At 33.1% G+C, this 16,668-nt stretch overlaps 1 protein-coding gene across 1 annotated transcript in view; it reads left to right on the forward strand.

Moving 5' to 3' along the window:
* Positions 1 to 16,668, forward strand: part of LRRC9 (leucine rich repeat containing 9) — a 96,115-nt gene that overhangs the window by 71,229 nt on the left and 8,218 nt on the right. Inside the window, exons 26-31 of the mRNA XM_081049748.1 lie at positions 1,846 to 1,954; positions 2,675 to 2,814; positions 5,384 to 5,520; positions 10,108 to 10,325; positions 14,363 to 14,431; positions 15,932 to 16,072. Of these exons, the coding sequence (XP_080905874.1) occupies positions 1,846 to 1,954; positions 2,675 to 2,814; positions 5,384 to 5,520; positions 10,108 to 10,325; positions 14,363 to 14,431; positions 15,932 to 16,072 (814 nt within the window). The remainder of the gene's footprint in view (positions 1 to 1,845; positions 1,955 to 2,674; positions 2,815 to 5,383; positions 5,521 to 10,107; positions 10,326 to 14,362; positions 14,432 to 15,931; positions 16,073 to 16,668) is intronic.

Here is a 16,668-nt window from a genome sequence, read left to right on the forward strand (position 1 = left end):
CATTTGATTCAAATATAACCAATAATGCAGAAAATTATCTACCCTGCTTCAGAATCTCATGCTAGCTTTACTACCCTTTGAAATACATGAATAATTTTTATTATCCCACACTATGGTTAAAATGTCATCAATCTCTTTCTAAGACTTTGTATTTCTCTTTTCTTTCAAATTTTAAAATTTGCTACTCACATCGTATCACTCTAATCAGTGCAGTCTGGCTTCCACTGCCATCATCTGTCTGATGCTATTCTCATGAAAGCTATCACTGTCCTCCTGGTTAATAAATCTTTTTCTCTTCTCTCTTGTTCTTATTTTATACTCATCACAGGCAGACTTCTCTAGCCATATGTTTATGATGATGGCCCCCATATTTAGCCTAAATCTAGGCTCCTCACTTGAATATTCAATTGCTCTCTAGATAGCATCTAGAAAAAAAAAATCCACCTGTTGTTGCCCAAGCCAGAAATCTAGGAGTTATTTCTCTCCCTCCTTTGTCCTCCACTTTTAATTAATCACCATGTTCTACAGAGTTTATGTCTTAAGTATGTCTCATAATTACCCCACCCCCTCTTTCCATAGTCGCTGCCGTTGGCTTAGGTTGGGAAATAAACTATTTTAGAAAGTTTCTCAGTGATCTTTTTTGTTTTTGTCTTATATAACCTTCCCTGCCAAGTCTATTTATTATTCATACTGCCTTCTAAGATGCCAGTTTTATCAAACCACTTCCCTTGTCAAAATTGTTCAATGGCTTTCCATTGTCTACATAATAAAATTTAATGTCCCTTTGTATGGCATAGAAAACCCTTTAATTACCTCTTTCTATTTCTTGTAACCCTTACCTTTACTGCCCCAAATGCTTTATACTCCAGAAATTCTAAAATATCCTAGTTCCTTAATTTCAATCAAAAGATGCTGTTTCACGTTTCCACCTTTGCTTGTGCCTGGTACACTACCTAGAACTCTTTCTTTTCTAAATGCCTATTGATTCTCTAAGTCTCATTTTAAAATCTTTCTCCAATGTGAAGTCATTCCTGATTTCCCCAAATAGTTTTTTCTTTCCCTAAAGAAAAATTTGCTATAGCCTTCCAAACACATTGATTGTCTGCACTTAGGAAATACTAATGAAAACATGTTGAATAAATTAGTTATTCATGGATAAAAGTATGTCAGAATTGTAACTCTGGGGTTTAGAATTTGTTTTAAAGAAGTGTTTACGGCAACGTGATTTAGCTTTATGCCTTTCTCTTTCATGGCTCAAAGGAAGGTGAGACAGTTGTAAAGCTATGGAGTGGGATTCAAGCATTCTGTTTAATTACCAAAACATCCTTACAAGGTGGAATGCCATAAAAGTTTTCTGGGGATCTCACAGAAAACTCTGTTTTCAGAGACCTTACCTGCTTTCTCCTTTTCTTTTCCATTCCTACCCCCTTCCTGGTATTTCATAAATAACCTATTTCACACTTATCCTCTGCAGTTTACAACCTGACAATCTTATGATTTACCATATCTATTTCACTATGATTTCATGAACATGTGAATTTATAAAGAAATTGGGGATGTTTATGTTTAAAGTTTATTTTATGATAGTGCTATGTTTATGTGGTAATAGACATGTTTTTTAAAGCAATCAAATTCTATGTCATTTTCTTACATAGTGTCCAACTCTGCAAATGTTACTTATCTGATCATTTGACCCATACATTTTACCTTATGGCAGTTTGTTTTGATAGCATTTGTCAGATGAGACTTTTTTTAAAAAATTGTACTAGGTTATTCCTATTAAAATTATAATTTTCCTACTAAAATAAATTTTCCTATTAAAAGTATAATTTTGTCTAAATTCAGAACTGTGGATTTGATTCCAGTTGACCAATTTAGAAATGTGTGTAATGTGAATCTACAGAACAATAATCTTACCTCATTCAGTGGATTAATCTATCTGCCTAATGTGAAGGTGAGTCACAAATTTTCTATCAGTTTTCAACGCAAGCTGTAATCTTCTTTACTTTGGATTAAAATATATTTTCATGTTCTCAAGAAGAAAATTTATTCCGAAAGTTTTTTTTTGTTTTGTGAGATTTTTGTTTTTTTGTTTCTCGTCAAGCATGAGAAATTATTAACTTCCAAAGTTATTTTGGTTGACCTTAGTTTTACATGGTTGTTTTATATGTAAACAGTAAATCTTACTCTGCAGTAGGAGATGGGGTAGAAGACTGCCTCTATAGTGAGTGGGTATAGTATAAAGTTGGAGGATACTGCGGTTCTCAAAGCAGCTTCTTTGCCTCTTGTCCTATAGCTTTGACTGAGCCACCTACTAAGGCCTTTTAAACAGAGGGAAATAGCAATCTCTCCAACTAACGGGTTATTTCATCTAAATCAGACTTGGAGAAGTCAGGTGTGCAGATTGAGAAAGTTGAGCAGCTTTCTAGAATCTCCATTATTTTGTTTGAAATGTTGTCATTTCCCAGCATGTCAGATAATAAAAAACACATTTAAAGCCCAATCCAGACAATTTGTATAAAAATTTGTCATTTTTAACACTGATATTGTTAAATGATGTTGTATGGTGCAACCATGTTAATAGTTTTTAAGATGTTAGTAATCTCAAACCAAAGATACATGTATAGCAGCATTCATATTTTAATGTCTGATTAATAAGGCATCCTTTCTGTAGGTCTTATGCCTCAACTATAATCATATTGAATCAATCATGCCCAGATTAAAACCTCAGACTCACCTGACCAGCAGACAGCTGCTCTATCAGAAAGTGCCTTCAAGTGGCTATGGACAGCAAGGAACTTCAAAAATAAACAGGTACTAGTTTTTTTTTTACTTTTACAATTATAAATAATTTTGGTTGGGAATATAAAAAGCATTTAGTCACATTAATGATAACAGTAACATACATTTAGCTTATTTTAATACTTATTTAATAGCTACAGGCCAAAATAAACATCTCAAATGAGATACTGAAAATACTCCTTTGTCACTGCTTTTTCCCTGTTTCTTCCATTTCATACCCATATTGTAAAAAATGAAAAAAAGTGAAAAATTTTGTATGTTTAATGACCTTGTTTTTCTTAAAAATTGAGATACAATTCACATACTATAGCATTTACCCTCCATGCACAATTTACTATATTCAGAAACTTGTGTAACCATTATGGCCATCTAATTCCAGAACATTTTCATCAACCCACAAAAGAACCCCTAACCTAGGAGCATGGGCTTAGGTTTCTTTTAACGTTTGTTTTTGTTTCTAAATTATTTATCTGGTTATTTAATGTAGCAATGGAAAATATACTTTATGAAGAAGATGAGGACATACCTCCCACCTTCCTACACATTTTTGGTAGAACATAAAGAGGTATATGTTATCTCCAAGTCAGAATATTTTCGTTACATTTTTCCCAACGAAGAGCATTCCTTGTGTTTTTATCACATTTAATGAATTATATATAATAAATCTCACCAATTTAAGTGTACAGTTTAGTGATTTTTTAAAATTAAAGTTTATTGGGATGACAATTGTTAGTAAAGTTACATAGGTTTCAGGTGGACAATTCTGTAATACATCACCTATTATATATATCACATTGTGTGTTCACCACTCAGTCAGTTTTCCTTCCATCACCATATATTTGATCCCTTTCACCCTCATCTACTACCCCTTTCCCCCCTTACCCTCTGGTAACCACTAAGCTATTATCTGTGTCAATAAGTTTTTGTTTCTTCATTTGTTTGTCCTGTTCCTTTGTTGTTTTCAATTTTATGTACCACATATCAGTGAAATCATATGGTTCTCGACTTTTTCTGTCTGACTTATTTTGCTTAGCATAATAATCTCAAGATGCATCCATATTGTCACAAATGGCACTATTTCATCTTTTCTTATGGCAGAGTAGTATTCCATTGTGTATATATACCACATCTTCTTTATCCAATCATCTATTGAAGGACACTTTGGTTGTTTCCATGTCTTGACCACCGTAAATAAAGCTGCAATGAACATTGGAGCACATATATCTTTACGGATAAATGTTTTCGGATTTTTTGGGTAGATACCTAGGAGAGAGATTGCTGGGGCATATTATGGTAATTCTATTCTTAATTTTTTGAGGAACCTCCACACTGCCTTCCATAGTGACTGCACCAATCTGCATTCCCACCAACAATGTATGAGGGTTCCTTTTTCTCCACAGGCTCTCCAACACTTATTGTCTTGTTGATGATAGCCATTCTAACTGGTGTGAGGTGATAGCTCATTGTGGTTTTCATTTGCATTTCTCTAATGATTAGTGATGTTGAGCATTTTTCCCTATGTCTACTAACCGTCTGTATATCCTCTTTGGAGAAATATCTATTCAGGTCCTCTGCCCATTTTTTAATTGGATTGTTTGTTTTTTGTTGTTGTTGACTTGTATGAGTTCCTTACATATTTTGGATATTAGCCCCTCATTGGAGGCATTGTTTGCAAAAAATCTTCTCCCATTCAGTTGGTTGTCTTGTTATTTTGTCGATGGTTTCCAGTTTAATGAATTTTGATAAATGTATTCATCATGTAACCATTACCACAATCAAGGTACAAACTATTCCCATCTCAAAAACTTTCCTTACATCTCTTTGCAGTCCTCTACCCCCATACCCTGGCAACAACCACTGATCTGCTTTTTCTATATATCATATATATCATATAAATTTTGCCTTTTTCTAGAACTTTATATGATTAGAATTATATAATAAGTAGTCTTTTGAGTCTGGCTTATTTCATTTGGCATAATTCTTTTTATGTTGCAAGTGTCAGTAATTCATTTCATTTTATTGCTGAGTAGCATTTCATTATATAGATTATATGACAAGTTGTTTATCCATTTATTGTTGATGAACATTTGGCCAGTTTCAGGCTGTTTTGATTACAGTTGCTATGGACATTCCATTTATATGCATACGGCTGTCCTGTAGCCTTTTTTTTTTTTAACTCCATAATATATTTTAGTGCAATAATAGTTTTTTGGTGGAATGCTTAGGATTTTCTAAATATGAGATCCGGGCATCCAAGAATAAAGACAATTTTACTTAATTCCTTTCCAATCTAGATGCATTTTTTTCTTTTTCTTAGCTGATTGCAGTCACTCTTGCTTTTCATTTTAAGTAACTTTCTGCCCTTTTATTCTTTAACATATAAAAATATTTTTAAAGAATAAAAATGATTATTAGATATAATGTAAATAGACATATTACAGTTTAATTCTGATATATTAGTAAATTCACTCATTTTCTTTTTTCAACTTCAATTTATAGTAAGTACATACAACACTGCCTTTTTATGATACAGCTGGTTTGAAATTAAGTTTATAGGATCAAATTTACATCTGTGTTTCAGAGATACAATGAACAATGAAAATTTGCCTCCAATAATGCACAGTTTAGAAGTTCTTCATTTGGGCTACAATGGAATTAGTAATTTAATTCAGCTACAACTAAACAAACTAAGAAATTTAAAATTCCTCTTTCTACAGGGTGAGTAGCAACAATGTTAATGTGTAAGTCTGTAATTAAAAACTGGTTTGATCATCATCCTTTTTGATGAGTACATACAAGCATCAACATTTACTTAAAACGGGTTCATTGACGAAAATATTTTAGTAATCACAAATGGATTTTTCTTGGGTTATTTACATAAATAATGTGAATACAATATTTTAGGACTATAGAATATTGCATTCTCTAGGGCAGTATTCTAGGGCTATGTACAGTATTACATCATAATTTACTTTTAGATCACATTCTATTTTTAAAAACAATAGAAAGTAACCAGTGAGTAATTCACAAGTACTCATTAAACCCAGAATTATGCAAAGTACTAAGAAAGACATAGAAATATTATATTATTGTAATTACATATGATTAAGATCCTTGCTCTAAAGTAGTTTAAGATATACTGAGGCAAAGATGAATTAATTTCTGACTATGTGTTATTAAATGTAATAGAAGTATAGAGACAAGAGAAATTGAAACATTAACCTCTACATATCTAGGACTCTTGGGAGGACTGGTAGACTTTAGGTTGAAGGTGAGCATGACTGCTAGCTTTGCAAGTGGGTTGGGAGGAGGAGAGAGTCACAAGGACAAGACTGAAGTGTTTATGGGCCAACACTTGAAAAGGGACATTGTGAAAACAAAGAGTATGTAGTTCTTGGAGTTATAAAGCTTCTGAACATGGCCAATTTGATGGATAATGCTCATTTTACAGTTGCATATAGGCAGGAATTATAAATTTTTAGAAAAGTAGCATGAGGAAAAAAACAGGGTTTGGAACATTAGTCTAAAAATAATTATTTAATGACACAGAAGAAAGTTTGGGAGATCCATCAGTGAGAACATAGTGGGAGATATCTTTATAGTTGATCTGAGTATAGTAACTTTTCTCTGAAAGCCAGGCTTTTCTAGACAATATTTTAAATATTTTGATGCATCTTTTTTCCTATCAAAGGTGCTTGTCAGTTGGGTCAAGAATATGGAGACTTAGCCTTACAAGAACAAGAAATTGAGCACAACAATGTCAGTTCTTTTAAAAGATACAATGACATACAAAAAAAGCAGACAGCCTATCCCTGGAAGGTCTATTTTAATCTAATAATGTACAGGGGTAGTGTGTTTTGTTGCCATGTCTAACATGGCAAATTAGAGAGGGGCGGCCTTATACAGGAAGGGAGGCAGTTTACTCTGACAATAATGGCTGCCATTTATTGAGTCATTGGGCAAGGTAAGTAATTTTATATGCATTTTATTAAAAAAAAGAAAGAAAGAAAGAAATTGAATCTCAGTGGGGTTAAATAATTTACTTAAATTTGTGCCAGTGAGTCGTATATTTTACAGGGTCAAACACAGCTCTGACTCCAAAAGCACATGCACTTTCTATCCAGCACCAAGGACACAAAGGCTAGAGCAGTGTCAGTGGGAAAGGTGAGTCAGAGATAAGTCCAAAATGCGGTTTAGAAGAAGAAAATATTAGGACTTAATGGCGAAATTAGATATGTAAGGAGAGAAAAGTAGTTTGAGATGTTTTTATGATCTCATTAGGAAATTGGGCAAAAAGGGAAGTACTAAAGCTAGATAAAGTTGCTGGGAAAGTTTGCTCATTTGCAGTGCGAAAAGATCAGTTTGTGTCGTGACAACTGAGACATAAAAATGGAAACTTTAAAGCAGTAGTCCTGGACCACAGGTCAGGATTGGAGATGTATATTTTAGAATTATCCCCGTGGAGGTGATAGGTGAGGTCATAACTGCATGTGCTTACTTAGGAAATAAGTTTAAAGAAAAAATGAATGGTCAAGAGATGTAGAAACACACACTCCAGACTAATATCCCCCTAATCTCCCAGTATATACCCCTAACCTCCCAAATCCCAACCCTTCCCCCTGCATTAAGAAGGCTGCAGAAAAAAGAACCAGCAAAGGAGTCATACAAGAAATTTTGAAAGAAATTTAGAAAACTAAGAAGTGCTGACTCTAAATGTCAGGAGAAAAGAGGATGAATGGCCTCAAAGTCAAATGCTGAAAAGAATGAGACCTATGAAAAAATATTGAATGTGGACAATTGGAGACCAACAGAAACATGAGACCATTAGTAACCTTTAGAGGATCAGATCTGGAAACATGGTAAGAGCAAAAACCAAAGTGAAAACAATTTAGAGGGAAGTGGTTGGATAGACAGTAAAGGCAACAGATGGATGGATGGATGGTGGCTAGCTGAGGTTATGAGCATATTTGGAGGTTTATGAAGATGTGAGTTAGGTTAAAGATACTAAACAGGAGGAGATGATTCTGAGATCATTCTAAAGGGGGAAGATGGCAAAAGTTGTAGGGGGTTATATAAATGTAGATAGTGATAAAATAAGGCCATGCCAGGGTCCACAAGAGAGCTAAGGAACCTGTATTTCCGCTGCTGTGTAAATTTGCAAGAAGGTGGGGAAGGTGGAGTTTTTGGGGAAGGGCAGGGTGGGGCTGTGGGGAAGCAAGTTAGAATCTTAAGGATTAAGGATCTAATTTATCTCAAATAATAGTAAATGTTGCTAGTTATAGAAATTTAATATCCCCAAAATCACATGCAGCATAGGTGTGTTGGAGTTTCCTTTCTTAAAAAGAAAAAGATATATATATATATATATATATATATATATATATATATATATATATATATGTATATATATATATGTGTGTGTGTGTGTATATATATGTGTGTATATATATATGTATATATATGTGTGTATATATATGTATATATATACACACATACATATATGTATGTGTATATGTATGTATATATATTTAATGAACATTCTAAAATGAATAATGGCCCAAAATATGCTCCTGTAGACAGTATTCAGTACTTTAAGCTATCCCATGTGATTTTTATGCCACTGGACTTAAAATATTAAAAGTGACAGTCTAAATACATAATTTCATGAACATAATATAGTAACACAACTGAGTTGTTTTTTGCAATTCAACTTTTATAAACTTTTTTTCATTTATAAGTAAGGTAGTAATAATATTTCAAAGGTGAGATTTTGAAAAAGTCTTTAGGAGCAATTTTATTGAAGGTTGTGATGTTATCAATTTCTCTATAAAACAAAATAAGGTAAATTTACCATATCTCATCAATTCTAAGAAACTCAGTTTTTATATCTTAACATATCTGAAATCTGATTGTGTCTTAATTGACTGTATGTCATAGCTTACCTAGCCAAGATTTTTTTTTCTTTCTTAGTATACATAAAGTTGACATATCCTAACAATTGTTGCTGTCATAAATTCGATGAAATATGTTAAATTTCAAGGAGAAGATTTCCAAGATCATGTGATAACGTGTTCAGTAACACATTAGTTTGCTAGGGCTGCCATAACAAAGCACTACCATAGACTGGGTGGTTTAAACAACAGCAATTCATTTCCTCACAGTTCTAGAGGTCAGAAGTACAAGATCGAGATGTCAGCAAGGTTGGTCACTTCTGAGGGCCTCTCTTCTTAATTTGTACATGGTCTCTGTGACCTCACATGGTCTCACATCTGTGTGTTTGTGTCCTTATTGCCTCTTATAAGGACATGTCGGACTGGATTAAGACTTACCCCAATGACCTCATTTAACCTTAGTTACTTCTTTAAAGATGCTATCTCCAAATACAATCACATTCTAGTGGTGAGGTACTCGGGGTGAGGACTTCAACATATGAGTTGTGGTGGGGGATTAGGAGAGAGACACAATTCACTCCATAATAGATAAGGAGGAGGAATAGTGAATGAAACACAGTATGGCATAGTAGAAGCAGCACTGAGCTTAAAATGTAAAAGGTCTAGGTTAACCTTGGTGTTGCCACTGTTATATCTTTGAGCAAGTCACTTAATTTCTCTGACCCTCAGTTTTCTGATCATTAAAAAATAATATTTTCCATGTCCTATTTTGAGACACTACTAGGAAACATATAAAAGCATTTTGTCAACTCAAGGGTCCTCTTTTCATATAAACTATCATTAATACTTGTAAAGCTATTGATTGCTACAGTAGAGAAAAACCATTCATTATAAAGAAAGGACTGAGGTTTTAAAGAATGTAAAGTATTCTTTTTAAATGTAGTTGTGGTGCAAAAATATTTTTATGAAAGAAATAAGATAATTAAGGTGAATTTTTCCAACTTAATAAAACAAATTAGTTCATTTTAATGAATAATTAAATATACTTATTTGAATACTTATTAAAATAATCAGGTATACTCAGGAAGCATATCTTTTGCAGCACTTTTATACATCTACTTTTGTCAAAACCAACTATTTTAGCACTTACTGAACAGACAGATTGGATCAATGCAGTACATTGCATACATCACATTTTGATCTTTCAAACATAAAGGAGAAATTTTACTAAATATTTTATGATCATGCTACCTTCTTGTAAATTACATTTCTCTTTCTCCTTGGAAATATGATCTTTTCAATACTTTACTTTTTAAAAAAAATCATTTGATAAAAAATATTTAAATGAAGATAGATAAGCTTTGATTCAGGAAGTTTGGGTTCACTTGACATACTATGGTTTATCTTTTTTTAGGGAATGAAATCAGTCAAGTTGAAGGGCTTGACAACTTACTAGTCCTTCAGGAATTGGTAGTGGACCATAACCGCATCAGAGCATTTAATGACAGTGCCTTTGCCAAACCAAGTTCTCTGTTAGCACTTCACCTGGAAGAAAACAGACTACGAGAGCTGAGCAAATTACAATCCTTGGTAAAACTAGAGAAACTCTTCCTGGGATATAATAAAATCCAGGTAACATTATTTTGTTTTTTGTTATGAGACTTACAAGACTTAACTCCTTTGAACATAAAACTTCCAAACACACCAATGAAAACTTTGCTAGTATATTATATATCATTTATATGCCATGTAAATATTCTGTGATGCAGAGGCATATAAATCATTGGTGATGCAAAGATGTCCACCCTGCTTCTAGACTTATAAACCCAACCTACCCCCATGCATTGACCTGCTAAAAAAGGTTAGCTCCAAATGTTCTAGGGCTCTTTTCAGCAGTCCTCTCTAGGAGATCTTCCTTCTTTTCTTGATCTCTTCCCTGTAGTTTGCTGTTTTTCTTTAGTGTTTTGCTTAGGTTTCTTTCTCTTTGCTCTTTGCATATCTTTTGTAAGTTTTTGGTTTGTGGTTACCATAAGTTTATATATATATATCATTCTTTATCTATATCAGTCTATTTTAAGCTGATAGGCATTTAGGTTCTAATGTATTCTATAAGGACTACATTTTTACTCCCCTGCTCCATGCTTTATGTTATTGATGTCATGTTTTAGATCTGTTTGTGTTGTCACTAAGTACTTATTATATTTTGAGTTGAGTTTGATATTTTCTTCTTTTAATGTTCCTACTAACCTTCATAGTAGCTACAATAATCAATACAGACTAGTACTGGCATAAAAACAGATATATAGATCAATGAAACAGAATATAGAGCCCAGAAATAAATCTTTGTTTATATGGTCAATTAATCTACAACAAAGGAGGCAAGAAAATACAATGGGCTAAAGACGGTCTCTTCAATTAAGTGGTATTGGCAAAACTGAACAAATACATGCAAAGAAGTTAAACTAGGCCACTTTCTTACACCACATACAAAAATAAACTCAAAATGGATTAAAGCCTTAAATGTTAGGCCTAAAACCATAAAACTCCTAGAGGAAAACATAGGCAGTAAACTCTTTGACATCTCTCTTAGCAACATCTGTTCAGATATAACTCTTCAAATAAGGGAAACAAAAGAAAAAATTGGACTACATCAAACTAAATTTTTTGCACAGTGAAGGAACCATTAACAAAACTAAAAGACAATCTACTGAATGGGAGAATATATTCACAAATGATACATCCAATAAAAGGTTAATATCCAAAGTATATAAAGAACCATACAACCTAACACCAAACAAACAAACAAGCAAACAAAAAAACCAATCCATCAAAAAATGGGCAGAGGACCTGAATAGACATTTCTCCCAAGAGGACACACAGATGGCCAACAGATGTATGAAAAGATGCTCAACATCACTAATTATCAGGGAAATGCAAATTAAAACCATGATGAGTTATCACCTCACACTTGTCAGAATGACTGTGATCAATAAGTCAACAAATAAGTACTGACAAGGATGTGGAGAAAAGGGAACCCTCATACATTGTTGGTGAAATTGTAAATTAGTTCAGCCGTTATGCAAAACAGTATGGAGATTCCTTTAAAAATGAAAAATAGAGCTGCCATATGATCCAGCAATTCCACATTTGGGAATTTACCCAAAGAAAACAAAAATTCTAATTTGAAAAAATACATGCACCCCATGTTCACTGCAACATTACCAGTAATAACCAAGATATGGAAGCAACATAGATGTCCATAAATAGATGAGAGGATAAAGAAAGTGTGGACACACACACACACACACACACACACAGAGGAATATTATTCAGCAATATAAAAGAATGAAATCTTGCCATTTGCAACAGTGTGAATGGACCTAGAAGATATTATGTTAAGTGAAATAAGTCAGACAAAGAAAGATAAATGCTAGATGATCTCACTTATATATGAAATCTAAAAAAATAAAAAATAAAAATAACAAGAGACAAAGAAGGACCCAGTAATTCCACTTCTGGGTATTTATCTGAAGAAATTCAAAACGCTACTTCAAAGGGATGTGTACATCCATATGTTCATTGCAGCACTGTTTACAAAGGCCAAGATACGGAGGCAGCCTGGATGTTCCATCAATGGATGGATAAAGAAGAGGTGGTATATACAATGGAATATTATTCAACCATTGAAAAAAATGAAATCTTGCCAACTGCAACAATACTGATGGACCTAGAGGGTATTGTGCTGAGTGGATTAAGTCAGACAGAGAAAGACAAATTCCATATGATTTTACTTATATGTGGAATATAAAGAACAAAATAAACAAACAGAAACAAACCCCCAAATATAGAGAACATTTCATGGTTGACAGCTGGGAGGGGATTGAGAGGGTAGGTAAAAAGGGGAAGGGATTAAGAAGTACAAATTGATAGTTATAAAATAGTCATAGTGATATAAAGTATAGTATAAGAAATATAGTCACCAGAGGGTAAGGGGGAAAGGAGGGTGGTAGATAAGGGTAAAAGGGGTCAAATATATGGTGATGGAAGGAGAACTGACTCTGGGTGGTGAACACACAATGTGATTTATAGATGATGTAATACAGAATTATACACCTGAAATCTATGTAACTGCTGACAATTGTCACCCCAATAAACTTGAATTAAAAAAAAGAAATATAGTCAATATTGTAATAATTATGTATGGTTTCAGATAGGTACTAGATTTATCAGGGTGATCATTTCATAATTTATATGATTGTCTAATCAAGATGTTGTATATCTAAAACTAATATAATACTGAATGCCAACTGTAATTGAAAATATTTTTTTCTTCTCTTCTACATGTTTGATTCCACAAATTTCAGAGAATAAACAGATAATCCCATTATCCTAACATTCTCTGAGTGAAGAAAATCAAATTTTAATTTATGATGACCTAAAATCCTAGCGCCAGGCCTGAAGGCAATAGGAGGAACAGTCATCAAAGAAAATTTTTTTTAATTAAAATATAAACAAATAAAAATAGGAAACCATTAACACTCTTCCTTTAGTTATGAACATACTAGTTTGCATGATGTTTCTATACCAGCATTATCCTCTACAAATTTAACCCTCGATTTCTCATATTATAATAACGTTTTCCAGGAGAAACACACATTTTGGTTAGAAATAGTTTACTAGTGAACACTACTATACTCCATTTAATTTGAGAAAATAATGTAAGACTTTTCACACGTCCTTGCTTCCCAACTAGGCTTTGTGTCCACAGATAGGAACTTCCTGTGGACCAAATGCACAAACAAGACCTCTACAGATAATTGACTGTGAAAGCTTTTTCCAAGTCCTCCTTTATGATAGTTCCAAAATCAAAATAGTAAAGATCAGTCATTTTAAAAATCAAATTCTACTTCCAAATGATCAAAAAATAGGTCTAAATTTTTTTTATAGTTACTAGGTGAATTGTTTATATTCACATGTCATTCCAAATAATAGGAACATCAATAACATTGTTGTATTACAATGAACTAGCAACCACCTTAAGCTGAGCTAATTGCCTAATTTTTTCAGAAAGAGCATTGTAGAAATAATTTTGCAAAAACTAAAATGTACAGTATTTTCAAACTTTCACCAATGTTAAATAGATAATAATAAATCATCTCATCTAAGTGAAGGCAAGTCATTCAACGACAGAAATAGTTTTTCAACTATATACCTCTATTCCCAGCAAACATGTCAGATGCAGTCCACTCAATATCGTGTGTTCCTTTATGGTGAAGGTTGTGCTGAATATGTGCATTTGAAATTGTTTAGACTTATTCACCTTCATTTCCATTCTTCTGGGTCAATCCTTTATGAAATTAACCAGCTATACTGTGAGTCCTAGAAAAGATCATAACTTTTTTGAGGAATAATTTGGTTTTATCTCGCAAGTGCTCCTACATGGCCTCTTTACCATATTAGAATGTCATCTCTGCCAATCATTTATTCAGAAACAATAGTATACAGATCTGTCTTTAATCAACAGTACAGAATATTGTCACTCAAGCTCACTTCAGAGGACTCAATCATGAGCTAGCAGCAATCTAGCACTTACATATAATTACTGAAAATCAGTGTGTATTTGAAGACGTTGGATCTAACCAAGTAATAACTTACTAACTTTTCAATAGGATGTGGCAGAATTGGAAAAACTTGAAGGTATCTCTTCTCTCAGGGAGCTTACAGTTTATGGCAATCCAGTGAGTATGTTAACTTTTCTAATTTATTAGTTAATTTACTTATAGTTGTATATAATTTATTTTAAAATAATGTGAGAAAGACTTTTTATCTGCTTCCATATGCAGTTATACAACCACAATTTATTGACTAGTGTCTTCTTCCAATTGATTGGTAAACTGCCATTGTCATATATAAGAGGGTCAGTTTTAGGGTTCTACAATATATTCATTGGTCTACTTGTCAATTCCTGTACCAGTATTACACTGTGTTAATTACTAAAGTTTTATATTAAGTCCTGATGTCTGGCAGAGTAAGCACCTCTAATTTCCTTTCTCTTCCACCTTCTCTTTTTCTTTCTTCACTATTTTGGTTATTCTTGACCCTTTACACTTTCTGTGAGATTTAGCAAACAGCTTCTCAAGTTATGTGAGAGTTCAGTAAGATTCCTGGATAAAGAACAATATGCAAAAATCAGAATTTCTATACTCTGGCAACAAACAGAAAAACAAAAAGATATTGTTTAAAATAGTTATTATATTAAACTATAGAATAAATCTAACCAAAGATGATTAAAACCTTTAGGAAAAAATTATAAATCTTTATTAAACAACATAAAAAATAGGAATATTTGTGTTTATGAATGGGAAGCCTTAATACTACAAATATTAGGGGAGACTGCTTATTATATTTCTTTCTTGGTAGACGTAGCTCTGTGGGCTTGGATGACTGTGCATATGGAAACACAACTGTTCACACTCTTCACCCAGCAACAAAAATGCACCAACATGTGTGTTATGCTTCTTCCCAGGGAATCCCATTATACTTAGCATTCAAGAGTTTTGTTAGGGGCAGGTCACGTAGGTACCTTACGCGTATCACATACCCAAATTCCAGACTCAGAGAAGGAAAGGAGGTCAAGTATAAATCATATTGTTTGTATAAGCAGTTAGTACACTGAAGTATCCTTGTCAGTTAAGGAATGTAGGAATGCTTCCAAAATCCAAGTACCAAACAATAGTCAAGAGCTATCCTCGCAAGCAGGCCCTTCTAAAGATAAAAGCCTGAGGCCTAATATGTTAACTCTTTCTGCACATCTTTTTATGCACACATGAAAATATTTTTAAGAGTATGTTGGCACTATGAAGTGATGGATCATATAGTTCAATATATGTGTATTGAATTGAGTAGTGCCTTTGGGAAAATATATGTTTCAAACTAATTACTAACAAGTGAAATTTTATAATATAATCCTATTCATGAGTTGGGATTGCTTGTAGTTAATGAACAATATTATATACTCTAAAAAGAGACTAATCCTCCAAATGGTAACCTTGGTTTAAAAAAAAAGTTCTTAGTTTCATTTAAATAACAGGGAATTGAGAAATCTTTCAAAAAGGGAGCTCATATTTGTATCATCTGTCATCTTTGCTGCCTATGCTAAATTTCCTTCTCTATAAAGGTTAATCTTTGAAATAAAAGGTTTTTTTAAGTAAGAAAAAATTAATTTTAACTTTATTCAGATTTGTAGAAAAATACTACATCGCCACATGCTCGTATTTCGACTGCCTAACTTACAGATGTTAGATGGAATTCCTGTGAATTCAGATGATAGGGCAAAAGCTGAATTTCACTTCTCTGAGCTACAAGCAAAGAAAAATTCGGTAATACTTATATTATTTATACCTTTTCTTTTAAAATATATAAATTATTAGTAATTGAACATTATATTACATATTGTGCATTTTTACTTAAATATTTAAACCTAAGCTATGATGGTTTTGTAGATTATTTTAGGATCTATTTAGTGATTACTATCAAAGGCAGATTGATCTGGGGAATAGAGGGTGCGCGCACACACACAGGCCAGGGAAGCCCCTGGTTCTAAAAACATTCTTTGACTTGAAGCAAATTATTTAAAATCTATGTGCCTCTTGCTCAATATGTCTGATAATGGTAGAAGGTAAGAAAGTACAGCATATGACAGAAACTAACTCTTTCCACTTGCGATAGTAAGGGAAGGAAGGGGTCCTCACCTGAACTCCCTGGACTGTGTAGTTCATCTAACAAGAGAGATGTGTACCTCTTTTCTTGTACATTGGCCGAAAAATTGGGCCTTTTACCCACGAACCCTAAAAAGCTATCTGACTATGGTAGGAAAGAGATTAAAAAGAGAAGCCACCAGAGTATATCATTAGGAAATTCTGTCATTGACCACCAGGATTCTTCATGACCATCCTCCAAAGACTAAATTTAACAC

This window comes from Rhinolophus hipposideros, assembly GCF_964194185.1.
Source record: "Rhinolophus hipposideros genome assembly, chromosome: 5".
Classification (NCBI taxonomy): Eukaryota; Metazoa; Chordata; class Mammalia; order Chiroptera; family Rhinolophidae; genus Rhinolophus; species Rhinolophus hipposideros.